This window comes from Haliotis rufescens, unplaced genomic scaffold, assembly GCF_023055435.1.
Source record: "Haliotis rufescens isolate VD_foot unplaced genomic scaffold, xgHalRufe1.0.p SCAF_15, whole genome shotgun sequence".
In the NCBI taxonomy this organism is placed as follows: Eukaryota; Metazoa; Mollusca; class Gastropoda; order Lepetellida; family Haliotidae; genus Haliotis; species Haliotis rufescens.
Genome location: NW_025963835.1, coordinates 5,762,389 through 5,790,254, shown reverse-complemented (window position 1 = coordinate 5,790,254; position 27,866 = coordinate 5,762,389). Strand labels below are relative to the sequence as shown.

Below are 27,866 nucleotides of genomic sequence, written 5' to 3'. Positions count from 1 at the left end.
TCAAACTACCTAATCCCTCCGGTAGTTCACACCAACCATTACACAGGGGAGGTGTGCGGATTATCGATTCAAATCAAACGAGTTCACCGTAAGCTCCTAAAACGAGTTAATCATCCACATCATTAGCGATAGGTGTGCGACAGGGCGACGCTCTCTGCCCGCTGTTATTCATGCATTTTGCTTGCAAGATGTCAAACAAGGGCGGCGTTCGAGTGTTTATCACAGGCTCTTGTACGTACTCAATAATCCGTATAATCGTTAATAAGTCTAAAGATAAGTAAATTAGTAACGCAGCAGAAATTTAGGTCTTATGCCGACTCGGTGCCTGTGTGTCTGTGCCCTCCTTGCCTTCAGCGCCGTGTGCATATCACCATTTGACACGGACAAAACTCGCTTTCTTTGCGTAAAAGTGTGAATTTCATCGAGTCATGCTGATAACTATGAGAGACACAATGTCTACCTATCAGTGCATGTGTTTATCTCGACAATCTATTATGATCTGGTTTTTGTCGCCTTATGATCTTGGGTCGCTTAAGTTCAGATTTCTAAAAGTGCACGTGAATTCTGCCCTATTTATGGTGTACCTGCAATCTGCGTGTAACTGTGTTCTTATTCGTAATTTCTAATCCACGTGTTTTAAAAAAAACCGGGGGTCGTTACACGTTTATTAAAGAGTGTACATTCTGTTGAGTAATCGAGAAAAATGTAAATTCAGCAAAGAGTTTGTCTTTACTATTGACGGACCCTCTCATAATAATTTCCCATGAAGAGATCCATGCAAACATATCTTTCACACATAAAACATTTGGATGTAAAATGGTTATTTTATGTTTCATATAGTTGGTATAATTTACTGGAAGATAATGTACATAATATTTTTTTTTATAAAATGTAGCCAAACAGTTCAATGTATAGTCAGTTTATTTACCCATAAGACCTGTATCCGTAACAGCAGATCCATACCCGTAACAATATATCTGTACCCGTAACATCAGATTCTACTCGTCTCATTAGCGATCACTATCGCCCTTATCCCACGTCTTACATCGACAATCGACAGCGAATCGGGGGCTATTTACTTTCGTCAGACCCTGGTGGTGCTGCCTCCCCATTGAGAAACCCTGACGCCAAAGTAATTTATGGTGGAATGGGTGAAAGTGGTCCTAGCCGGTGACATTGTCACTAATAATAAATTCTCCCCCATCGAACTTGTCTGTAAGTAGCAAGTACTGCAGTTAAGTGGTCGCGCGACCCTCGGATCGACAGTGGATTGTACGACCCGAGTATCAGAGTTTGGGCTTCTCGAGGGGAGAGGCAGTCGTTTTCAGTGTATAGACGTGCGTTTTAGTGCGGGACGGTGTTTTGTTTTTGTTTCAAGGGTGCTTGAGAAAGCTGGTCGCACCCGTCCAAACGCATCATAACCATGTCTAGCATTCCAGTTTTTACTGGTATTGTTTGGATTGGCTTTTCGAAGGGAACGCCTTTTTGTTCGTAGGCTCTTTAAAAATTAGTATAACCCAAACGTATAATTTTGTCTGAAACGAAACGAAATCTAACAAAGATAGTAGTAATTGTTTATGAATAGTCTGATGATTACTGTATTATTTCCTTTAAGAAAAAAATATTTACTGCTTCTTCAGAATGCTTCAGAAAAATAGAAACGATATTGCAGAGATTTATGAGTAATATTGGATTGCAGGTTAAGCATGAGCCTTCATCTAACCGATACTATAGTCAATGAGTGAAATGTGGCATGAGTGCAAGAAGGGTCGAAATCTTTAGGCCCAAACCCAATAGTTCTAATGTGTTGTGCAAGTTTACAAGTCAATTTATACAGAGTAAATAAAATGGGTAATTTACACAGAGTCAACAATCGTGCTGATGTCATTATTATCGTCAAAACCTCTGAAAAATGTATTCATGTGAGGATGAGTAGTGAGGTTATTCAAAAAATATATTTCCTTATAGAAACCTTGTCAAACTAAAAACCAAATCAGGTTCCTTCTCTGATGTTCCGATCGCGTAACGAAATAGACACGTCTGTGTCTGATATCCAATAATTTGTCAAATGATTAGATCACGCTCATTATCATATCAAATAGATATAATCTGGATTAAATACACTTTTCCTCCGACGGCCATCTCCTTCCTGATAAGAAAGTCACGTGGGATGTTATTGTGACTCGTGTCGGGGGCTATTAACAACTAGATACATGATATTGACGGTGAATGCTGTCAGTCTGTTTGAAATTAACAAGCACGCGTTTCAATCGACAGTATATTTATTATACTGTTTTTGTCACGCATATTTGGAACGAGTTCCATGTACTGTTTGATTATCAGTGTTGTTTGCGATCGTTTTATCTGCATATCGTAGAAACAAAAAAGTTACGACTACCTCATTTATTTCTCAACTAAGTATCACCCATCTGTCACATAGTTCCTACCATACATGTTCTCTCTCATGCATATATTGCCTCATACACACTTTTATGTCTCATACATATGTTCCCAAAATACACGCTCTCATGCATATATTCCCCCATACACACTCTCATGCATATATTCCCCCATACACACTTTTGTGTCTCATGCATACAATTCCCCCATACACACTCTCATACATATATCCCCCATACACACTTTATGTCTCATACATATGTTCCCCTTTACACACTCTCATGCATATATTCCCCCATACACACTTTATGTCTCATACATATATTCCCCCATACACACTTTATGTCTCATACATATGTTCCCCCATACACACTTTATGTCTCATACATATATTCCCCCATACACACTTTATGTCTCCTACATATGTTCCCCTATACACGCTCTCATACATATATTCCCCAATACACACTTTATGTCTCATACATATGTTCCCCTATACACACTTTATGTCTCATACATATATTCCCCCATACACACTTTATGTCCCATACATATATTCCCCAATACACGGTTTATGTCTCATATATATGTTCCCCCATACACACTTTATGTCTCATACATATGTTCCCCCATACACACTTTATGTCTCATCGTATATATTCCCCCATACACACTTTATGTCTCATACATATATTCCCCCATACACACTTTATGTCTCATACATATATTCCCCCATACACACTTTATGTCTCATACATATGTTCCCCTATACACACTCTCATACATATATTCCCCCATACACACTTTTATGTCTCATGCATATATTCCCCCATACACACTCTCATGCATATATTCCCCCATACACACTCTCATGCATATATTCCCCCATACACACTCTCATGCATATATTCCCCCATACACACTCTCATGCCTATATTCCCCCATACACACTCTCATACATATGTTCCCCCATACACACTTTATGTCTCATCGTATATATTCCCCCATACACACTTTATGTCTCATACATATATTCCCCCATACACACTTTATGTCTCATGCATATATTCCCCCATGTACTTTATGTTTCATACATATGTTCCCTCATACACACTCTCGTGGATATAATTATCTGTCTCTCTCTCTCTCTCTCTCTCTCTCTTGTCTCATTCTCTTATTATTTAACTCTCTTTCATGTATTACCCTATGTATACATCACTCCTCAATATCTGCCTTCATGCATATGGTATTTATTCATACTTTCTTGCTCCGTGCGAATATTTCGTTTTACCACACGTTCACAATATGTCTCATGCATACATCGCACCCTTCTCTTTACATTTCTGTCACATGTTCTCCCTCAAGCGCACGCGCTCTCTCAAGCCTCGTGTTCAAATCATCTAATGAAACTCTCCTATTCTCATAAGTATATTTTCCTGTACACATACTCTCTCGCGGAGATATTTCTCTATCTCTCATTCCGGCTTATCTCCTAATGATGTCACGTGTAACAGAGTTGCCAAAGAGTGTTATAACACTAAAGCCTACACATTCCCGCTACACATGTCGGCCTTGACAATTGTGCATTCAGGCCTAGACGCCCGGCGCCGGACAGATTCGACCTGGGCCTACAGCAGTCCGTGTTAGCTGGCGACCACGGGACTAGCACCTTGTACGCTTAGAGGGTACTTATTAATTACTCTCATGTTACATTGCAACTTGTCGAGCAAGCCGGTGTGTATAGCTGATTGGTCTTTGGTAGGTTTCACTCAGTTAAATGTCACTCAAGTGTTATTATAAGGCCGAAAGCTGGCGCTCGTAAACAAACAAAGTTATCGGGGGGATCTGTCGAGGCGCTGTATAAAGTCATCTAGGGGGCGATCAACGTGGATGTAGATGACTGTAGTCGGTGAAATCGACAGGCAGGTATTGCATGTTAGACTACGGGATCGAATGACAGTTTAGGATGTCGATTTCGTTGATGGGAATGTCAGTTTAGATAAAGTATGACGCCGGTTAGCATGTCAGAGGACTAATCTCCTGTAATACACATCCTGCGTTGAGTCTAATTGGGCTGATAAATGACTAAATGACCACCCAGTTTCTTATCATCAACAACTGGACAAATAAATATAATATTTCAATGAATATGTCACAAATCTGACATATTGCCTCCTTAAAACAACGCCGACTGGCCTACGATGTGGGAGACAATATGTCGACGAACGGCGTGTTTGTGCTATGGCGACTCTGCCCGGTATAAACACCACGATACAACTTCGGGACAGCGTGCCGGAGGGCGTGACGTCACAGCCTTGGCGCCAGCCGTACTTACAAGGCTAAGTTAGGCTGGAATTTGAAAACAGCAAATCATGCTACAGCGAGTCGCGCACCCTCTCTCGACCGACTGCCTCAGTCGGCGATTGATGGTTGGGGTTGAAAGGGAATACGTGGTTCGAGCGAAACCCCACTGAACAAGGGGTTGTGTGTACATTCGCGTTATGTTAGAGACATCCAAACATTAGCGGGCGACAGGAGATCTACACATACACTGAAATCGATATGTGACAGTTAACCACGATATTCACACCTCAGCCTGTCAGTCAAACTCGGGGGCGGGGCTTGACGCGAGAAATCGACTACAGACGAAGTGGGTCGATTTCTCGCTGTATACACTACGCATTGATTTCAAAACGGCGTATCATTCTTTATATGGCAAAAGGAATGAGCGAACTTATTGTTTGGCTTCATACTTTGCAAAATAAAACATTCTGACTGGTTTTATTTCGTGGGAAGGTTTCCGTCGCAGTTGACATGTCACCCCGTAGCACAATTTGACATGAGAGCGGAGAGTACAGCGACACCTCTTTGTGAGCGCAGTAACATGTGTACTTGTCAAAACCCCGCCCCGCTCGTTAAATGATTGGTTGAGAGGCAGATAGCGCGGCCAATCGGTGGCGCCCTTTCGCCGCGGAACAATGCCGAGCATAATGCATGTGTAATACCGGCGATGGGCCACAGGCAAGAGTCGATCACATAACTCAGTACATGTAGCCTTAGCCGTAGGTTTAGTATCTCGCTCATGATTTTGCCGGACACAGCAAAGAACTCAATCATGGCGTACAATCCCTTTCTAATTCACAGACCCATGGATTACGCGATGGGCTCTCTCCTCTCTCAGTCGCCTTTCCTCCCAACGATGACGATACAGCACCCCGGGCTAGCTGCGTCCCTGCTTCCAAAGCTCCAGCATGGGCTTGGGCGTGGTCCAATGACCCCCTCGGACATGATGTCGCACCACGACCCCTTCAGACCCCTACGTGGGATGGAACCCCCCGACATTGAGGTCAACGATGACCCCAAAGTAGAGCTAGAAAGCAAAGAATTGTGGGAGAGCTTCCACAAACTCGGCACGGAGATGGTTATAACAAAATCTGGCAGGTAGGTGCAATTAATCCGCTATTGACAACGTATCTGCACATTTCCGTCAGGACGGGATGAAATTGACAAGAGAATACATATTCTGCTGATATACACACGAATAAAGACACTTCTATCTCGTTGGGTACACCACAATGGGAAGACTAATTACGACGGATCAAATGTGGAATATTATTCAGTATTGTGTTTCGCCAACGGTACGTGCGATATTGATTCGCTGTCGATGTATTATGTCCAAAACTGTGTCACGAGATAACCGTGAAATACAGTTACATTAACACTACAACAGGATATACAATCAATGTATATATCACATGTGGTTGTAAATACTTTATACTGGTAATATCTGAAACAGTCCTTATTTACCATTCCGTTATTTATCATAATTTTACGATGTATTACAAATGACCGGAATAGGATGTTTTATTTGCAAAACGACTATTATGTTTTTAATGATCTTATATATACATTCAAAGACTATAACCGTTCTAAGTGTTAGAGTCTATAATAGTATTATTTGACATGCATGGCTTGGATGCTAACACAGCATTAAGGCCACAGGAAGGCTTACATTTTGCAAAATAATTATTTTATCAGTGAAGTCCAACTTAAAGGTGGCACTCTGGTCTTTCTACAGGTATAATTGTGATAATGTATGTTTAGTTTACATCATCATCATCCCTACAGGCAATGTTTGTTGTAGTTAAACGCATTAATTTCAAAGCTCGTCATTTAAACAGATGCTTCGGCACTTAACCTCTCAAAACGGATAAACGCTGTAATTAACATACTGAAAATTTACATCAAACCGTGTTGATTTCTTTGGAACGACAACATTTATATCCGATCATATTGTCGCTGTCAGGTCCATTGTTGTGTAATTGACTTGAAGTCTGTCATCCAGTGACACTAATGTACATATATGTTGTTTAGATTGAAATAAAATAGACATACTAGCGCCTATCAAGAAATGTGGTGTGGGTAGCATCGGGTGGCGTGTTCCACTCTATATCATATAGATATGAAATAAGCAACACATTTTACCTAAACGTGCACACTTGATGGTTGATGTGAACAAGTGTCAAATTCACGATATGGAGCAACATGATTTATGGCCACCGATGCTTGTTGTGGAAGCATTAATATAATGAATGCATCATAAACGTGGAATATCCATTTAAAAACCCATGGAACATTCAAGTCTATTACTAACTATAAGCCAATATACTTATTTTGAAATTGTTGAAATAGTTGAAATTTCAGTTCTAAATAGTACATATATTTTGACAGTTATTCCAAAGTAAACATTTTGGACGAACTGATATCTAATTTGGATCATATTGTCTCACACTTGTCTCCAACTACTTGCATGGATCACAGTGGAAGATATATGTCTGGTCCAAGTTTAAAACATTTGTCATTTTGTTGACATGAATATTACACTTCGACAGTTATTAATGTGCATTTCATAAACAATACTACACAGATATGCTACTCTCAGATTAATGAATATGTACAAGAGAAATAAATCAAGACATTTCTCGAATGGAACCACAGAATGCAATCGATTTAGGCCAGTCTAATGTTTTGTTATTGTTAGTGTAAAATTCCCTTTGACACCTTCATATTATGAGAATACAACACTTAACTATACGCAAATGTTGTTATATATAATTATTAATTTCGTTGCCTGGGTAAACAATCATCAACACCTACAATGTGACGTCCTGTTCAGTTAAAAAATCAACAAACAGTTTTACATAAAATGATTATGCAATGACACGACGTAAGTCTCAAGTGATTTCGCCATGTAATATTATGAAGTTTTCCGATATATGTTGTAGATTGCAACTCGTTATTGACAACTGACATGCTCGTAGTTTCTATTAAACATGTCGACTCTCAACGACAACAGTTGCCGAACATTATTTCCTGCATTTACCATACTACATATTCCAACGTGGGAATAACTTACACCATATCTACATTCATGTAATATTCTTTGGTAATAGGTTTTGGAGAAAGCTACATGCACGATAAATTTAAGTTCAGCGTTCTTATCTTCCCGAGATCTAGGTTCATCACATTTCCACTACCTTCCAAGCCTTACTATCGGTTGTATTAACCTTGTCGCAAGTATCTTTTTTCAAAGTACGTATTTGTCTTGTAAATTATTGAACTGAAATGTACATATAATTAACGATAAATTACATGTGACAAATTGCATTGACAACCACGTACAAAGGGCACTTTGACAAAGACATATACAAAGGACCCCCTGTTTATTTTGTGGTGTTGTTTTTGAGCGGGTCAATAAGTGTAAACAATCTATACAAGTCTAGAAGACTTGCATCTTGTTTTAAACGAGACTCGCGTGAAGTAATGTTCGAATATAATGCATTCACATTTAAGACATGTCTTGATAAGTGTGTCTCGTATTTAAATACACGTTCTGATAACTGTTGGCGTGTATCAGGCTCGTTATTATATTCTATTGTGTGTTTTTGTCTTATGAGGAAAAAACACTAGCTTAAACACGTTTATCGTTATCCTAAATAGTCTTGAAATGTATTTAAATCTGATGTTTTGAAATCGAGTATTTTTTATGTTGTAAATGTCAATCGTTTTATAAGATAAAGAGCTTTGGAATACAGCTTACACAATGCCCTTTGTAAACGTCGGCGTATATCAATTTAATGTCAGTACATAGTAACTGTTGGTACTTGCATTGATGTGGCATATCACTCTACATTGATTTTTAATGAATGGAATCTCATTATATTATACAAGGAAAATGTGTTGTTTTTTTGCTGATTCACGCGAAGCGCATTTAGACATTGTACAAGGAAGGCACTGCATTGAATCCAAACCTGTGATAGATGATAAGGTGTTACGTTCACAGATCAAGTGCATGCCACTCGTGAATATAAAGTATAATGGGGAAACAGAACCAGTTTATTTCCCCCTCTATGATGAAATTGAACAAAAACACTTTCATATCTTCTTCTGTTAACTGTTTCACGATTTAATTAAATTCCCTTTTCGTCGCAAATTCATAAACAACCAATATTCCGAGTTGCGGTTGCTTCCTTCAATCAGAGTAATCCTTTAACCCCCATATTTGTTTCGCGTATCATTCTATCATTAATTCCTCCACCTTTTGTCCTCTTCTTTTCTGTCTTCCTATCGACCCACCGCGTTCACCCGACCCATCTTACCTGTATACGCCTGCTATGCAATGTTTAGAATGGGGTCTTGAAGCTCTTATCAAAGAACGGAGTCCGTTGTATTTTACACACGTCAGTCATCATATTCATGTCTATAAACCGCCCCCTATACAGAACCATCTGTATATAAGCAGATATCTTTCACATATCTTGTCACATGTTGTTACAGTATTTGTATTAACACAAAGTCATTGAACATGTGTCTAGTCACATTTATAACCAATTTCAGACTGAACGTAGATATTTCAGCATATCGTTTTGTTTGTGTCTTTGAAGTATTTCTTTCTGTATCGTTATCACGTGTGGTTAAACTAGCCATGAAATATTTCTGAATCAGTGGGGATGAAGTGTAATTGAAGCACGGTGACGATGTTTGTTTGAAGCGATTGTATATGTCAGGCCCCGGTGTTGAAGACTCATTGAAGGGAGTTTTTAATGTTCAGCCTTTTGAATACAAAACAACAACAATTCAGCATCTGTCAAACACCAGCATAATGATAGGGTGCATTTGAAATATGTTGACACCTATTGCTTTGAAAATATGAAGAGGTGTAACATATCGCGGCAGGTTACATCATTAAGCATATATATGCTCCCTTTACTGAGAAACACAGCCAAGGGGTCACTGTTTGATCTAACATGGAGATTGCAAATTCGTTTTATGATCGAGCATAACGATTTGCAGTATCATTATCTATCAAATTCCAGGCGAATTTGTTTCAATACAAATTTTATTGATATAGATATGATGAAAAGAAAAAGCATCAGCATGAAACGAACACCTGTGATAGATGTGTGATGACATGCATGAACGACAGACTTCTCCAACCATCTCAATTCAAATATATTACCAAATTACGTCTATTTCATCTGTCAAGCAGGAAATATATTCATAACAATGAAAAAACACATTCGTTTGATATATTGATTTTTCTTTGTTTAATTCCACACAAATTTGAATATAGGGCTCTTTCATGCTCGATGGTCCGTACGTTTTACTTAACGGAACTTGAATTCGGTTTAATGTAAGTACTAGCAAAACAACTTCCGCGCTATCGATGACAATGCACATTGCCAGAAGCGTGAAGGTATCCCAAGGCATATTAAATGCAGTCATTCCGCACTCAGTCCCTCCTTTTCAAATTATACTACGGATGAGTCATCAGCACCAGACAAAAACTAAAATCAATTTAAAAATGAAATAATTTATCGTAATGGCGGCGGGTCAGTTATATAATGTCTAAAAGGAATTTAAAACATGTTTCCTATTATAATGACATTGATAGTTGTCATGTTGTGTTTACGTTTCAGTTCTACAGTATAGTATTAGGATCTTTTAGCTTAAAGTTTAGTTTCGTTAAATATAACGCCGATGATGTCATATACAGTTTTAACTGCAGTGTAATGCAAAATCACACTGTCATCGGAATTATTAATGGCAAATACATCAACAATAATGATACGTTTCTACACAACTGACAGACACAACTGTACAAGACATGCTTCATAACGTATATTTACTTGAAACAATAAAGGATTTAGGAATTCAGATAGAATATGGCGGCTCTCTGGACACCATCAGTAATTTCCTGGAACTACAGATATTGTTCATGGATGCGGTTGTGTACAAGGATTTGTTGACAGAGGGTGACACCGCTGTCACCTTTCCTCCAAGACAAATGGCCGCTCAACCTATGAAGCTAATTAGCATTATCCATTTCAGATTGTTCATCATAGAACATTGCTCCTGTTCATGTCCACCCTTTCCCCTTCTTAGGTCACATGGAAACTTAACATGTCCAATTGTTAAAACAGTTATTTTGTTTCAGATTCTTGACAACTTCAAAACAGAAACGTTACCCATATGTTTTGGGGGTTCATGTTTTCGTTTTAATCAAAGAAGTAACTTTTGTCAAACGACTCAATTCGTGTCCAGTGTGTGGACACGGGTCGGCATATCATATACTTGTAACGTCCAGGGTGTGGACACAGGCCGGCATATCATATACTTGTAACGTCCAGGGTGTGGACACGGGTCGGCATATCATATACTTGTAACGTCCAGGGTGTGGACACAAGTCGGCATATCATATACTTGTAACGTCCAGGGTGTGGACACAGGTCGGCATATCATATACTTGTAACGTCCAGGGTGTGGACACGGGTCGGCATATCATATACTTGTAACGTCCAGGGTGTGGACACGGGTCGGCATATCATATACTTGTAACGTCCAGGGTGTGGACACAGGTCGGCATATCATATACTTGTAACGTCCAGGGTGTGGACACAGGTCGGCATATCATATACTTGTAACGTCCAGGGTGTGGACACAGGTCGGCATATCATATACTTGTAACGTCCAGGGTGTGGACACAGGTCGGCATATCATGTACTTGTAACGTCCAGGGTGTGGACACAGGTCGGCATATCATATACTTGTAACGTCCAGGGTGTGGACACAGGTCGGCATATCATATACTTGTAACGTCCAGGGTGTGGACACAGGTCGGCATATCATATACTTGTAACGTCCAGGGTGTGGACACAGGTCGGCATATCATATACTTGTAACGTCCAGGGTGTGGACACAGGTCGGCATATCATGTACTTGTAACGTCCAGGGTGTGGACACAGGTCGGCATATCATATACTTGTAACGTCCAGGGTGTGGACACAGGTCGGCATATCATATACTTGTAACGTCCAGGGTGTGGACACAGGTCGGCATATCATATACTTGTAACGTCCAGGGTGTGGACACAGGTCGGCATATCATATACTTGTAACGTCCAGGGTGTGGACACAGGTCGGCATATCATATACTTGTAACGTCCAGGGAAGTGTGCATGCATCTAGCTGTATAGTTTGTATTGCTGCTTGTGCACCTCATGCCTTTTTTTTATAGAGACAGGTTCTCTTAATATTGAAACTAGCTTCGGATTAGGTTGCAGTCCTAGCAAGTATATTATGTTTTAATCTTGTACTTATTAACGTTTTATTATCTAGTTCTATCTAGAAATACATGGTTACATTAATTACAGAAACAATGTCTCAGCCTCCCGAAAGGCACTGTTTGCAATCTCTACATCATGCTTAGATGTAGGCCCTAGGGTAACGAGCCAACACCGTCATTGAAAAGTTGAGGCATTTCCATTGATTCTTGACATATGGTATTGGTACGAACAGGGATACAGTGAAGACTTCCTCACGATCAACGTTTCGACACAAGCGGGGTCGACATAAACATGATGATATTATCTACATATTTTCTTAGCTGTTCCACCTGTTGTTCGGGTTCTATCAACTCAGCATTCCAAATTATGGTTATTACTATTTCGGCAAAGAAAGTATTATACATCTCAAAAATATTATGTTGACCTGTAATTAACTGTACGTATGTTGTCAAACAGGGGTAAAACTCGCTTATTAACAGTACAGTTAACCCCTCAGCAACTCTGCACTATCTTGTGCACAACGAATAACCGTTGCTGCCTATCCCTGAGATCGAGCAACGCAAAACAACACCAGAGAGAGATGCTTGTTAATTGGAGATATCATCAGAATACAAAGCATTTTCTTCACATTCATGTTAAACGCGTTCACGAAGTCCGTTCAAATTAACATTCGATTATTGCAAAGCTGCACCATGACTGGTTCGGGTTGAAAGTAAACTAAATTTCAGCTAACGAGGTATAGGTATCCGTAAGGATGAAGGCTTTTGTTAAACCCGAAGGTTGCGGTATAAAACATCATTCTTAATTTTTAATGCTCTCCAGCAGTACCTTGTCCCATGATCTAAGAGCAACTGTCTTAGGAACTAAAGAGCTTTGATCATCCTAGATGCCTTGATGCTCAAATCCTGGCGGAACATCCACGTTTGAAAGCATGTCATTACAATTACCGCCAAAAGCCTGACATATTCAAATACTATATCTGGTTTCTGTCACATTCTGTTTGACAAATACAATCAACTGATATTGTTGTCTTTGACAAGTTTCAGCTGCTTACCACATAGATTTCATGCATTAATTTGTTCGTTAGTTATTTCTTGGTTCGTCCATGCAAAATGAATTCGTTCAACCACCCAACATCCATACAATTAATTACCTTCCTACAATCTACTTAAGTGATTTCGAAAACGGTTACTTCGAAATATTGTTTATAACGAAGTAAACTCACATCCCTGACAACTCCTTAACATTAATGTCCATCCCAATCTTGAAACTATCGAAATTGTCGTTTTGATTCCCTTCGAGACATCAAGTGTTCACCGTCTCGGTTGTTGCAGCCTTTGTCTCACTATCTCGTTAACCCAATTTAAGTTTATTTTGGTATAATTAAATCGAACACCAAATTAAATAACTTTCGACGTGTATTGCTGTACCAACTGGCTTGTCGGCGTTTTGTCTGTGGTACAGTGATGCTTTGGTATAAAACAAACAAAAAAACTATTGCCAATTGGAATCCAAGAACGTTCCTCTGTTGATTTAGTAGTCTTGGAGGTTGTAATAAATAATCGTAAGAAATTTCTGCTATCAGCAGGGTCCATAGTACGATTCCGACTATATGATGAAGATAGCAATCGGTGGATGGACCTGGCGGAGGAAGCTTCAACTGGCATATGTTCTGGAGAAAGAAATGGACATGTTTGACGTAATATTAGGTTATCAGTTGATTGAAAATTTAAATAGTCCTCAGGACCATATATAGTTATATGATTATAAATATGTGTTCTTACACATCATGTACAACTCCGGGTAGACTAACGCTTAGTCTCTGAAAATATATATTTTTGATAGAAACAAGCAACATCATTGAAATTGAAAAGGAGCCCCAGTGAGATGGGATATTCAGAACCAGAATCTAGACTTTCTTCATTCAGGACTATAGCATCACTGTAAGGACTGGGTGGAAGGGACATAATATGGTTCAGGGACTATGAGACAGACCAGACTAAGCTTTTAGTATTTTTCAAGTTAAATTTCAAGTTGTCTCCTGTTTACCCCAATATAGACATAACACAATGTCGTATATAAACAAAACGATTATATTCGTGAATCTTTAAACAAACAAGTATTTGAGTTAACACCAACGCATGGCTAAACAACCAAACGCACTTTATGAATTTTATAACCCGTTCACGCTGCTGAAATCAACATTGCTAACTATGATTGACACATCTGCTACAGCTGATGTCATAATTATCGGTTAAGCCGTCGAAGGCGTAGTGACTGACACAAGACATCAGATTGGCAGAATACTTGTTAATTGCACGTTCAACGCGTGCAAAACGTGCTTTGTTTAGACAGGTCAACGTGTTGAGTTTATCGCCAGCGATGACAGAGTTATGCAACCAAGTTGCTAATGAGCTACTATGTGATCTTTCTTTTGATGATATTTATTGATTAACTTCCCCTTTGTTTCTGAGGCCGCTGGTCGATTTGATCTGCGTACAGCTACATGTCTGTTCGAACTGTCGGTGACACTGTTTCGGTGTGTCTCGTGGCACACTTATATCGTTATCCAAGTGCACCGAGTGTTCAAGTATTGATTCCGGAATACCACGTATTTTACTTACCGTAGTATGTGTACCTCGTAACATGTATGAGTTGTTTCTGTCACTGGTGCTGTGTGTTTATAAATACCGTGGGACCCTGGGGTAAAGAGGGGTTAATTAGTAAACTGACGCATCGATTAAGATGCGATAGCATTTGCAGTGAGTGAGTGAATATATTTAACGCCTCTTTTAGAAACCCCATGACCGGGGTCAGCTGTTGTACCTGAATGAGGAATCGAACTAGTGTTTTCGACCACCCCACCCGCCTAATTTAAAAAAAAAACTGTTTTGATAATAAATATTAAGAGAGATAGCGTGTAGGAGTGTTTGAGAAACGATTTATGCGTTAGGCCAGAGAGAAAGTGTCTGTTTCAGAGAGAACATACTCACAGTAAAACGATATTTCAAAGACATTTCAAGGCCGTAGTTAACTTTTTTTGACAGGGGGGGAGGGGGGCAAATATGTGTACAAGTATCACTTGTCCCCAACTTATATATGGTAATATATGCAATAGACAAATGACAAGTATGATAAAAACTGTTTGCAGAAGAAAAGAGAGAGGCGTATGATAAAAAATATGCTTGAGATAATAGCGAGAGAGTGTTAGTGAAGATAGATATGCATGGTACTCTTGGGGTGTGTGGCAAATAGTATGCAAGTGACATTAGCGAGATAGTGTATGTTAGGAAAGATATGCAGGATACAACCGAGAGTTGTATGCAGAAAACATGCTTGAGGAGTATTACACTTCACAGTGAACTCCACACAGGGTCATCTCACAGGCATAAACACAACCACTACATCATAGTTACTGCTGATCGATGAGACTGCGCACTCACTCGGAGCTGTTTATAGGAATATATTTTTATCATAATTCTGTCTCTATATTATCTTATGATTGATTGAAACATCTTGCAATTAACATCACTGTCACAGCTGCGACTGTCGATCAAACGTCTGGTACAATAAATGACTTAATCCTTGGCCAGGAAGTCTTGTGAGAACAGCTATTGGCGGACACCAAGACATGGAAAACGGAAGCATCAACAGCGAGTTTGTGATTTATAACAAAATATGTGTCAGATGTATCAAATTTTCGAAAAAGGTGACACGACGTTTTTTTTAGAAAGCAATAAACATGCAGTGAAATTTATTACACAAAGTTGAGATTTATCTTCCAACATGTACTGGCAGGAATTTTCCAGAATTTAATCATCGTTTCTATGTTCTTTTCAAGGATGCTCCTTGTGGCAATAACTGATGCTGAAGATTCCATATATTCTTTTTCCTAGTACGAATATACACCTTAGAATAAATTCGGATTTAGCTGTGGCGGTGGGGAAGCCTTGTGGTTTAAGCGTTTGCCCGTCACGCCGAAGACCTGGACTCCATTCTCCATGGATACAATGTGTTAAGCTAATTTCTGATGTGCCCCCACGTGATTCTGATGAAATACTGCTCAAAGCGGCGTAAAACCATACTCACTTACTCAGATTGATTTTTTTCGGTACAATAGCAGTCTTTACGTCAATTTGCTATCTTAATTAATCCGCTCATTATCAGATCATTATCACAAACGAGTTAATGTACACTACACATTTGTACACACAATGGTTTAGACTAAGGCTTGGTTGTTACTATGAAGTAATAGGCAATAATAATAAGGCAGTAATAGTTCAGTCTGTTGATTTGGAAGCCAAAATCTAATTCATGACTTTTTAAATTGCGAGCATTTCACACCCTTATTAGTCCCTGAAGATGCGGGGTAGAATAGGTCTTCAGCAACCCATTCCTGCCGTAAGAGGCGACAATGTTTCACGTAAGAGGCGACTAACGGGATTTGATGGTCAAGCTCGCTGACTTGTTTGATGCATGTCATCGTATTTCAATTTCGTAGATCAATGCTCATGATGTCAATCACTGGATTGTCTGGTCCACGCTCGATTATGTACAGACCGCCGTCATATAGCTGAAATATGCGGCGTGAAGAAGAAACAAACAAACATAACAGATTTCTTAACTGTAAGATGAATAACAACTCATTTATTTAGATATAATTGGAAATGCAAGTATTGAATCAAATGGTACTTGCAAGTTATATATATACTATATAGTTATATCGTTATATATAGTTATATATAAAGTGAAATGAATTAGATCCAAACACACAAGCAAAATTAGATGCAATCACACAAGCAAAGCTTTAATTATTATATCAAGAAAACTGTTAACAGATATTCGCTTTACCTATATATCAAATTGATAAAAAGATATTTGTCGGACTCGTGTCTCGCTACGGCCTCTGAAACTCTCGCGTGAGAGACGTTGCATGCAGATACTGTCATAATATTTTTATAAGCGATTACAACCAGATGTGTAGCTATGACAAGACCCCTCTCAGACTAAACAACGATGTAAGATGGCGTGTATGTGACATCACCTCTCCAGATCCCACTGTAATCAGGGTGATAAACTGTCCGCTATAACCCAGGCCAAGTATGCAACAACATTGGAATGTCAGGGTATGGCGACAAGTTGCGTCCAAGGATAAACTTTATAAGACTGAGGGATGTGTCGTGTGGCGCTCGGGTGGGAAAGGGGTGGGGGAGCTGTGTGTGTGTGTTGGGGGGGGGGGGGGGGGGGGTGACGACTAGGAGGTCGGTGTGTGGGTGCTTGACAGTAAATGTTTGGCGTAGTGTTACATCTGCGGACGCTGATCATTAAATTTTGAAAATATGATATCAATACCACTGCTGCTGCTGCTCCTCCTCCTCCTACTGCTGCTGCTGCTACTACTGCTACTACTAGTACTAGTACTACTGCTGCTGCTGCTACTACTACCACTGCTATTACTCCTACTGTTGCTGCCGCTACTACAACCACTATCACCACCACCACCACTACTACTACTTCTAATAATAACAAGGGTGATTTTAATCATGATAAAAATGTAATAATACTGCTGATACCACAATACATGTATATCATAAACATGGGGCAGATATGCCAGTGTTACGAGTAATGTTAAACGTGTGTGAAGAACACCAAATTAATATTACTTCTGTATTTTTGGCAGTGATATGATTTGTATTTATGATAAAATTGGTTCATGTGGTGGCAGTCACAGTAATTATTCATGTGGTGGCGGTGGCAGTTTTACAATCATGTGGATGATGTCAGGATAGGTTGTTGTGGTGATAGATTTGGTTCGTGGCAGTCTTTGACAAGAACATTGACTCATTGGTGATGGCGACAATATTGCATCCCCGGTTGATAAAGACAGTATCGAACGATGAAATAGCACACACACCTGTCGTTGTTCTACACATGTAGTATAAGCTACATCATTTTATCAACGCATCAGTGTAGCTGAAATGACGTTATGGCAGAGATAGTATAACAAACATCTCACATTCAGGTATCCCCTTTGTCTTATCACCATTGATAACAGCTTCAGTAAACACTGATTCGAACCTACACATTCGTATAGTTGAAAGTGAATGTGTCACAACTGTAATACAACCGCACCTGTCAGGCGGTACTATAACCGTTATCACCCCCAGTGAAATCCGATCCCTTCGGTGTGTAATAGACCATATACACCCTAAGCTTCTCCACATGACTCACGTGAAATGTACAAGCAGTGTCAATTTCTTTCACGCAATAAACAAGCAAGACATGTACATCCCGCCTCCTCCACCATTTGGTACTCATTTTGAGCTATTATCGGTATCGGTGTTATGATAATGTTATACGCTCCCCACAAGATCCGTTATCAGTAATCTTTGACACTTATTAAGTTAATCAGCGCGTGCTTGCCGTGACGGGTACGGGCTACTCGAGTAATTATTTATTACGCGGTAACGGTGCCGTGACGTAACGACAGACGGACAGACAGACAGACAGTGAGGTATGTAGACATATGTCACGTGATGCGGTAAAAGGATTAGGTAACAAGGGGATTTGAGACTGATGTGGGAGGTCGGCCACAAGCTCGATACCGTAGTTACCATGTCAAGTGTAACACGGAGTTGCCTGCAGACAGATTACATATATACTCGTACATTGGCGTACAGTGTCTTTATGTAGCCCCAGGGTGGATAGTAATCTTTGTTTACGCTTGACGATTATCCATCGTACAAATATTGGAACATATTAGGTGGATATCGTTAATTATGTTTTACGTGTGAAACACGCTTAAGGAAAAAGTGAAAGTTGACCTTTTGTGATACCTACCAACGTAGGTATGTTCATGTGGTATCAGTTAATATGTCGTTTTGTAATAGACGATAGTGTAAATATGGATATAATATATAATAACTTATCGACAAGTTTTTCAATCACACTGATAGTAATTTCTGTTCTTACTTTTATATAGTATGCATTGATGGTTTTTTTATGAAAGGATTATAATGATTATCTGATTCATATATAAACTAAATCTACATGTACAGTAATTTCAGTTAATCCGGAGCCTTCTAACCAGACAGGTACTATTTGAGAGTAACGCATGCTTTATACATAGACATTTCTCGATACTATTATTCACTGACTCAGATACTTGGTAATCTGTGAATCACTGCGAATGGTAGTTTGGAGGTGTGGGGTTTCACAGGATGCATATTGAAGCCAAATGACACAATCGTCATTTCTGAAGGGTGTTCAACATACCTTTGTCAAATGATATTTCCTGTTACTATTGAGCCAGTGAGCTTTGGGTGGCGTCTTGTCATATTCACCAACATCTCGACTTGGTGCACAGTGAACAGACACATGTACCCATGGTAGGAAGCGAACCCGGGTCTTTTGTGTGAAAGGCGAGCACTTTAACCACTCGATTAATCGACTGGACTGTTCGACATCTATAATGAATAAAATGGCGTTGAACATGTGTCGAAAAAACTGAAGATCAAACAGAACCTACTTTGAAAATGAATTAATTTGGGAATTATGTCCAGTTTGTCAAAACGGAGATAATATTATTTTGTGTTTTCACTATTCTAAAGATGAAAATGACTCAGGATATATAGTATGTACACATCAATCAGGATGTATTGAGTGGAGGGGTTTTAGAACAGACAACTCCTTTGAGAAAACTAGTATTGATTAATTCCTCCCTTTCCCCGATGTATTTTAGTATTTCCCGTTTCCGCTTTGTCTCTCCGCAGAACAAGTTCATTTTTTTAACATTTCTTGAATGGGATCAAATCATTAGCGACTAGTATGTTTGTTTAGCAGACTGCGTGAGCTATGAGGAGGGGACCGCGAGTACGGGGATACAGGTTGTATGTGTTTCTACTTACGTGAGGATGCAGGTTATTGACACCTGTTGTCAACATTGATGTGATGAGATTATTATCTTTAACGTTTACTTGCTCTCTGAGTCGGACAGTTTTCAGACACTGACTACTCGAATCATTTGTTTTATAACACGTAGGGGATCTTGCAAAGGTTGCTGGAGTTGAGATGGAGGGAGGGGGGGGGGGGGGAGGGGTCTTTGGGTGATTGTTTTATTCAATATATGTTCTGGGGCCTGTAAGGCAGGCGACGTTGCTGGTGGCAGTAGTAGTAGAAGTGGTGGTGATGTGGGCAGTAAAGTCACTTCTTTATCTTCGTCGTCGTCGTCGTAATAGCAGTGGTGGTAGCAGTAGTAATATCAGCAGTAGTAGAGGCAGCATCAGTGCATCAGTGGTCCACGCAGTTGGGATACGAGATTACGAGATATATTCTAACCCGGATCTTCAAGGGTCAACAGCAGCAGCAGCAGCAGTAGTAGTAGTAGTAGTAGTAGTAGCAGGCAGCCGTACTGGCAGTAGTAGTAGCAGTATTGGTCGCAGCAGCAAGGGTACTTGTAGCAGTAGCATCAGTGGTAGCTGCAGTAATGATAGAAGTAGCACCATAAAAGTGGTTGTTGTTGCAGTAAGATTTGCAATAAGAATAAAACATGCCAGCTAGTCACCAGCCAGCATATAGTAACTTCAACGAGCGACTTCATGGTATCACGTGACAAGATACTATGCTGTCAGCTTCGGAAGGGCACCAAGTCGAAGACAGCAAACCGTTCTTATAACGAACTGAGTTATAAATACCCGGGAGGGGTAGTCATGTTACTACTGTTCACGTGACTTCACGAACTTCGGATACAGGACTAGTACATATTTTGATAACATCTTACCATACATCATTGAACTGTAAGGCTATAACTGCCACTATCAAGTAAGCCATTTTAACACTTACGTATTTTAATGAACATGAATACATATGACATATACTGTTTCTCGTCAGAACACGACCAGTTTGACACCTTAACATATATATTTATCATTTTGTCACATAAATGTATATAAAATTGGAAATTTCGATATAAACTGCATAAAAGTGTTGACGCCTTTGAAGTCGCTCCGATTATAGTTTATGAGGGAAGGCCTAGAGGTGGATAATGCTTTGAAAGGCTCCCAATTCTCACATCAAAGTTATCGTACCTTTTCTCCTAGGCTACAATAAAATCAATAGATAAACGAAAACACATCATTTAAGAAATATGGCGAGAAGGGATCTACTAAAACAGCAGTTTTGTAAATATAGCTTAAACGAGAGATGCGTTATGTCCCTTTCATAAATACCACCAAATCGGCATCTTTGTCATACCAATTGTAGTGTGTGGATATATTTGTATCCATGCGGCCAGTTTAAAAAGTACTTTGTATTCTTTTTTTCACGTGTGACATGTCAAGTAAAACAAGTATAAGCAAGTATATATCGGTTTAAATTGAGTGAAAAATTATTACTGGACCTGATATAAACTATACATTTTGTATTTGTATTTGATGTAACGCGTTCATAATGTAATGTTAAAAACTTACCATGACAATCCTTCATGAAAACTCTTGGAAATGACCTTAATTGCAAGGGAATAATAATATAGCTTATGCGAATGGTTAAGAGAACAAATGACATTAAAATATAACAATGTTCTTATAAACGTTCTTCAGCATCCAAAATGTCAGTTAAATACAAATAGAGAAACGATATTTTAAATAATAACACCACAATTAATTGACATGTTTTATAAACATGCATCGGTTGTGTGAGGTTATATATTTTCATGCTTGTAGTTAGGATGAGTCCTTTAATAACGACTTTCTAGAAAATATGTGCAATAATCAAATGCTAGTAGTATCAATATAAATATACCATCAAAATATTATTATTTTTATCTGAGAACAATTTTTTTGTTTTATAAACACTCTTTGTAAGAGAAAAAAGGCCACATATAACAGCTTTCAACAGACAAGCTGAAGCTTCACACCAGCACGGTGGAATATATGTATATATTTTATGAAACCATACTGTAAAAAAGATGTCTGGCTAAGGCCATCCCATCATGAAATTAGCATTAAAACCTTTTTAGAGGAGAATAATTTATTGTGAAATAGATGATCTTATGGACTATTTGTCAGCCTGACAGGCTGAGTCCATCTACACAAGTGGTAAAATTATGAACATTTTATTACTCTTATATTTTCTGCTGCTCAAGTATGAAACTAAATGTAAAGAATGACATGTTCGTCATTAGGCGCACCTTGCGACAATGAGCTGTGGAGGAGTTTCACGCTGAAACACCGGTTGATGGTACCGTAGTTCCGAGAAATACAACGACGAGTTCATGTGTTTCTTTGTTCATTTTCCTTAAGCCGGTATTCAGTTTACTGACCGAAAAGTGTTAGAATTTGTTTGACGAGGGTTTGCTTTGACTCCAGAGATTCTTCTCAGCTAATTCCTAAACCACTACATACCGTAAATACCTTTGAAAACGTTTACCATGTGTTGAAGCTGAACGGTGAGTACACATTGGTATAAAATGACGATGGTTTGTCTTTCGTAAGTTGCCAACAATAATAGACAATAACCCATCGCGGATTTTCACAGTCTTCTGCGCTTTATGTTGTGTGATAGAAAAACATAGTATACGTCACCACGAAAAGTATGTTTTCAGGTTAAAAGCGATTCATCTTATCCTACATACCACTGCCTTGACAATTAGGTTTCTGTAGCTACAAAATTTAATAAGGGTTCCATGGTATGTGTGTGTGTGTGCGCGCGTGTGTGCGCGTGCGTACGTGTACCTCATTTATCGAGATAGATTTACAAAACATCATTCAACTGAATAATATGCTGATATATCTTTTGAGGTGATTTGTCACAACAAAATGAAATAAAACGGTTGTAATTCCTCTTTACAGAAGACAGCCCACACGGTAAGCAACGTTTCCAATGAAGTAGCTGTTAAGATTGTTCAAACAAGAAGCTGTGATTTATTTGAAACTTTACGACCCTTTCCGCGGCATTCTATGAGAGCTTCAGTTTACCAAGTCTTACTATCTTACATACAACTAAGAAAGGGGCTTGAACCCTGTCAGACTATAGTAAAGGCAGGATTAGTTGGCAATCCGACTACGCAAAAATAGACAGACTTCAAAGACAGTGTCAAAGCGAGGCTAACATATACGGAAGCGAGGCACCGCAGTGGCGACAAACCGTGTCGCGAGACTTTGACGAGGTTTTAATGTTACGCCATATTGGCGACTTGTTGGTACCGTATCTCACGTTAAAATTAATGATTTAAAGTGTTCACCATCTGACTTTCGTGTGAATATTAACAGACAATGAGACTATCACTCATTATGGCATAAGAATTAATAATTTATACTCTGCACAAAAAGAAACGCAAACGTGATTTTAGAAGTATATTTTATATATCGTATAAATAATCAACAGATGGTAATCGAATGTTCAAAATTGGCACACATCATTGTCGTTGCCCCAGGTTCCATATGGCACACGTGGAACGGTAGATTTTCAAGGTGAAGGTCATAAGTGCTCAATATCTTGTCCGGCCACCATGAGAGTCCACAACTGACTGGCATCGTCGTCTTATGGAAGCATTCACATCCCGAATTGTTGCCTGGGGAATGTTCACCCACTCTGCCTGCAGTGCTTGTGTCAGCTGTCGGAGGTTCCGTGGTTAGTGCTGACGTGCTTGCTTTTGTTTCACTGCATCCCATAAATGTTCGATTAGGTTTAAATCTGGAGACCTTGTAGGTCTTGACAGGACCCGGATGTTGTGATTCCTGAAAAAGTCTGTTGTCAGTCTTGCCGTATGAGGTCGGGTGTTGTCTTGTTGGAAAATGGCGTTCGCTTGTTGCATAATGGGAAGGACGAGTTGCCGAAGAATCTCATCCGTGTAACGTTGTGCGTTAAATTCACCAGAACTTGTACCAAGTCTGTTCCACTAGTGTAGGAGATGGCTGACTTCATCATCACACTACTGCCGCCTAATCTGCCCACTTCCTGTATGCAGTTTCAGGCATAACGTTCCCCACGACGCCTGTAAACACGATGCCTCCCGTCCACACGGCGAAGCATAAAACGTGACTCATCACTAAACAAAACTTATCTCCATCGCAGTTGTGGCCATACTCTGTGACTTTGACACCATTGACGTCGCAGCCGACAGTGTAGGTCCGTCAAAATGACACCCCCCCCCCCCCCCCCCCCCCCCAAAAAAAAAAAAAAAAACCAAAAAAAACAAACCTGGTCGTGTAGCGAATACCGTCAGCGCGTAAAGGGTTCCTCACTGTCTGGGTTGATAGCGCACGCATTCCTTGTATTGCCGTAGTAAGTGATGTAGCCGTATAAATCTGCCCTGTGCTCTAGTAGTGATACGTGGTCGACCGAAAATGTCTGAAGCCTATTTCTGGTGTCCCTCGCTGTTATACTGCAGGGATATTGCTTAAACAGAGCGTAAATCTATACTCAACTACTCATTCACACTTCATGTTCATCTGCAACAAGACGGATCATTCTTTGAGGATATCCATATCTTTCGGTACAACTGAACAATTTGCATCATCATCATCATCATCCTCCATCTCCTCCATCTCCTCCTCCTCCTCATACGAAGGTTGGATCCTCCACCTTGAATCAATGCGTGCAGCCAGTTTCTGATGCCCCCGTTGTGATGTTATACCTGGGCTTCGGCTGACAACGACGTTGAACTTACATACGGCGATGGTGTACCCCACTGGTTCTAGTGGTGACGCCGATTCTCACACTCACTCACTCCAAACAAACACACCAACTCACTCACTCACACACCCTCACTTATGCTTATCTCTCATAAGAGGACATGCCAAGGGCACGAAGTCAGTCCTCCATGCATAGTGACGTTATCTGCTCCATATCAAACGATGTGTCAGGTGTTGACTGTCATATGAAGCATGTCTAGTGGTAGCTTGCAGCCACAAGCCATCTGCAGTGTACTATTACTAGCTCGCAAGGTCTACTCGTTGCTAAGGAGTGGCTTTGCTCGGCGACCAGATGACTTTTACACTTTTAAACTTATTTGTAGCTCATTAGCGCTAGCAGTCAATTGTTATTTCTTAATTTCTGGATCACGGCTGTGCTTTTTTATCTTTTATTTACTTATTCATGATCATGAACGCTCGTTGAAAAGACTCACGTGACCTACCTCGGTATATCTAGAACAGGGAAACCATAAAGATCCTGACCACAACCTTGTTATTTGTAGTTAGGTTCACGATGCTTTTTTGCAACAATAGCACGACGAGCGCCATGTATGGCCTTCACAGAATATAACCCCGTGGGAATCGAACTGAGTCTTCTGTCTGATGGGCGAACGCTTGTCCACTGTGCTAGTGCCCGGGTCTACTCTGAGTGTCTACTCGGTCAGTTTGTTATCATTTCACCTGTGATTCTAGTCGTTCAAACCCACTAAACTAACTCGACTGAATTTATTATTCATATTAGTATTACAGTTAATGAGTACCCTCATTGCACCGAGGCAATGTCACATGACACTCACCACAACGCCTAGGAATAGATTGTACATAGGCACACGACCACACAGCATACTCTCCCTTTAATACATTGTATGCGCATGCTAACTGTCTGCAGTATTGTAAACTGTCCGGCAATGAAAAGCATACACTTGAAAATTGACTTTGACCAAAACATTACAAACGTTATCAAACGTTACTTGGCAGAAAACAGTCGCCGAAACACTGCCAAGTTTAGGTCCAAACACACCTATGATACACATATGAAATACATCACCATCGAATAACCATTGGTTGTTTGTTTCATGTTTAGCCATTACTAGACATGGTGTATACTTTGTTTTGTCCGGTGTATTTTGTATCCACTCAGTTGTATTAAAAACGAAAAGGAATATTCAGCTTTGATAAAAGATAAATTATAACGAATGGTTGGAATACCACGTTATGGCGACTTGACTACTTCGAGATGGGTAATTAAAACCATTGTTATTTTTCGGTAGTAGATTTCTTGAATTTATCAATTCAGTGCTGTTGAAGAAACAAAGGAGTTACATGATGCGCAGTAACTGATTATGAATAGATATAGAGAAATGCACAAGTTACAAACATCAAAATAAAAATGTCCTCAAAGACACCCCCACTACATCGTCACACTGACGATGAACTGTTTTAATATTAATGAGAGGTGCACATATATTAATTCGTTTGATTTATGAATATTCTTTTGAATATGGATAGGGTTTCGCAGTTAAAACGTCCACGTAAAACATGTGTTTAATCTGGTCACGCCTATAATAAAGCCACCCATATTCCACGAGAATGTGCCTGGGCACAAATTATTCGCTAATAAGATGAGGTTATGGCTATTGTTCATCCAATCTATCAGCGAATTTTAGAAATTACAACATCGAACTACAATAAAAATCGTTTATATAGCTATACTTATGTTGATCACCGTACATGGACAATGTCTTATTTCATATTTAGTATTCCAAAAATATTCAATTAGATTCAAGATTATTTGGATGATGCAACCTGAAATGTTTTTCACCCTTGAGTATAGCATTCACATGATTAATTTCACATCACCCTCAAATCAAGCTGATCATAAAGAGCTTATCAAGCTTAAGAAGAATAAGACGATATTATGTTAAGTTTGATAAACATACACAATATCAATCTTGGTTTACTTATCATGCTCCTTTTTTTAAATCGTCTTACAAGGTAATTTTTTCATACAATATATTTATTCATTGCTTTCATTTTGTTTTCAATTTAATTATTTTTTATTATTACTTGAATCATTTTCAAGCCACATGATATATTTCGCAAGGTTTATTTCTTTAGTGATATGTGCCCCAACGACACTATAAATCTGACTTCATATTACGATAAAATAGTCACACTAATAGGTGCCCTTGGTTCCGTCAACCAATTTAGCTTTAAACATCAAAAGTATTCAGTTCGAGCTTATTTGCTAATGGTAAGGATTTAATCCATTTTACAATTAGGAAATGTCATTTTTCGCAGATATCATAATACTTGTAAAAGGGGATTGTCTCAGAAGTGGCACGAGGGGAGGAAAGCTTCCTTTTTTCTGATATTTGATTATAAAATGTGATATGAGCGATTAGGCTTATGGCGATAGGCTGCGACTTCAAAAGATCAAATCAAATTTGTCTGATATAAATTAAATTCTCCTCTTAGTCTCCTCTTTTCCCAGATAACGGAAATGGTCGTTGAGTTATGATATTTTCATCCTAACAGTTGTTGTGAATGTGTTCACATCTTACGGTTAGGTTTTTCCATTGTGACGATGTGGTCAATTTTAGGCGAACGAAGAAACAAATATATGTTTTTGAATGGGGTTGTAAATTGAAGGTAACGGTCAAGAAATTTGTTTTCGGTTCGTGAAATGTGTATACATGATCTTTGTCTTGTCAAAGCTATGTATAGTGGACGGGTTTATAATAACCTTCATGTATAGAATAATTTTTAGGTAACGATAACATCCCAAGCAAACATGTCACTCAGTGATGTTTTTACTTACAGCAAACTATCTCTCATAGCAGGTGCCTGGACAAGAAAATTGCAGCTTTTATTTGAAAATTAGGAAACGGAACAATTTACTGCACCTGCACAAATGATAAAGTATAAAATGTTTTGGGATATTTTCTATATTTTTGAGAGATATGTATCAGAGCATTAGCTTTTCTATCGAATTTGAATTGTTTTAAAATTCTTTGAAAAATATGTTAGCAGAATGAATCTAATTGTTATTATTAGCACACACCTAATACGATTGGTAATTTGGTTGTCACCAAATTCATCACAATTTTTCCGAAAATCATCAAATAATTTTGATGTTGATAAATTAC

General features: G+C 39.1%; 1 protein-coding gene across 4 annotated transcripts in view; it reads left to right on the top strand.

The window, feature by feature from the left end:
• LOC124135001 (T-box transcription factor TBX2-like) overlaps positions 1–27,866 on the top strand; it is a 91,508-nt gene that overhangs the window by 40,936 nt on the left and 22,706 nt on the right. For 2 of the 4 annotated variants that reach the window (XR_007221010.1, XM_046500151.2), the window contains exon 1: positions 5,374–5,841. Coding sequence is in view for 3 of the 4 variants with exons in the window: in XM_046500151.2 (XP_046356107.2) it covers positions 5,483–5,841 (359 nt within the window). In the remaining variant the exon portion in view is untranslated. Of the gene's footprint in view, positions 1–5,373; positions 5,842–27,866 lie in introns of those variants that run through there. The other 2 variants (XM_046500152.2, XM_046500153.2) reach the window with 2 other exon arrangements.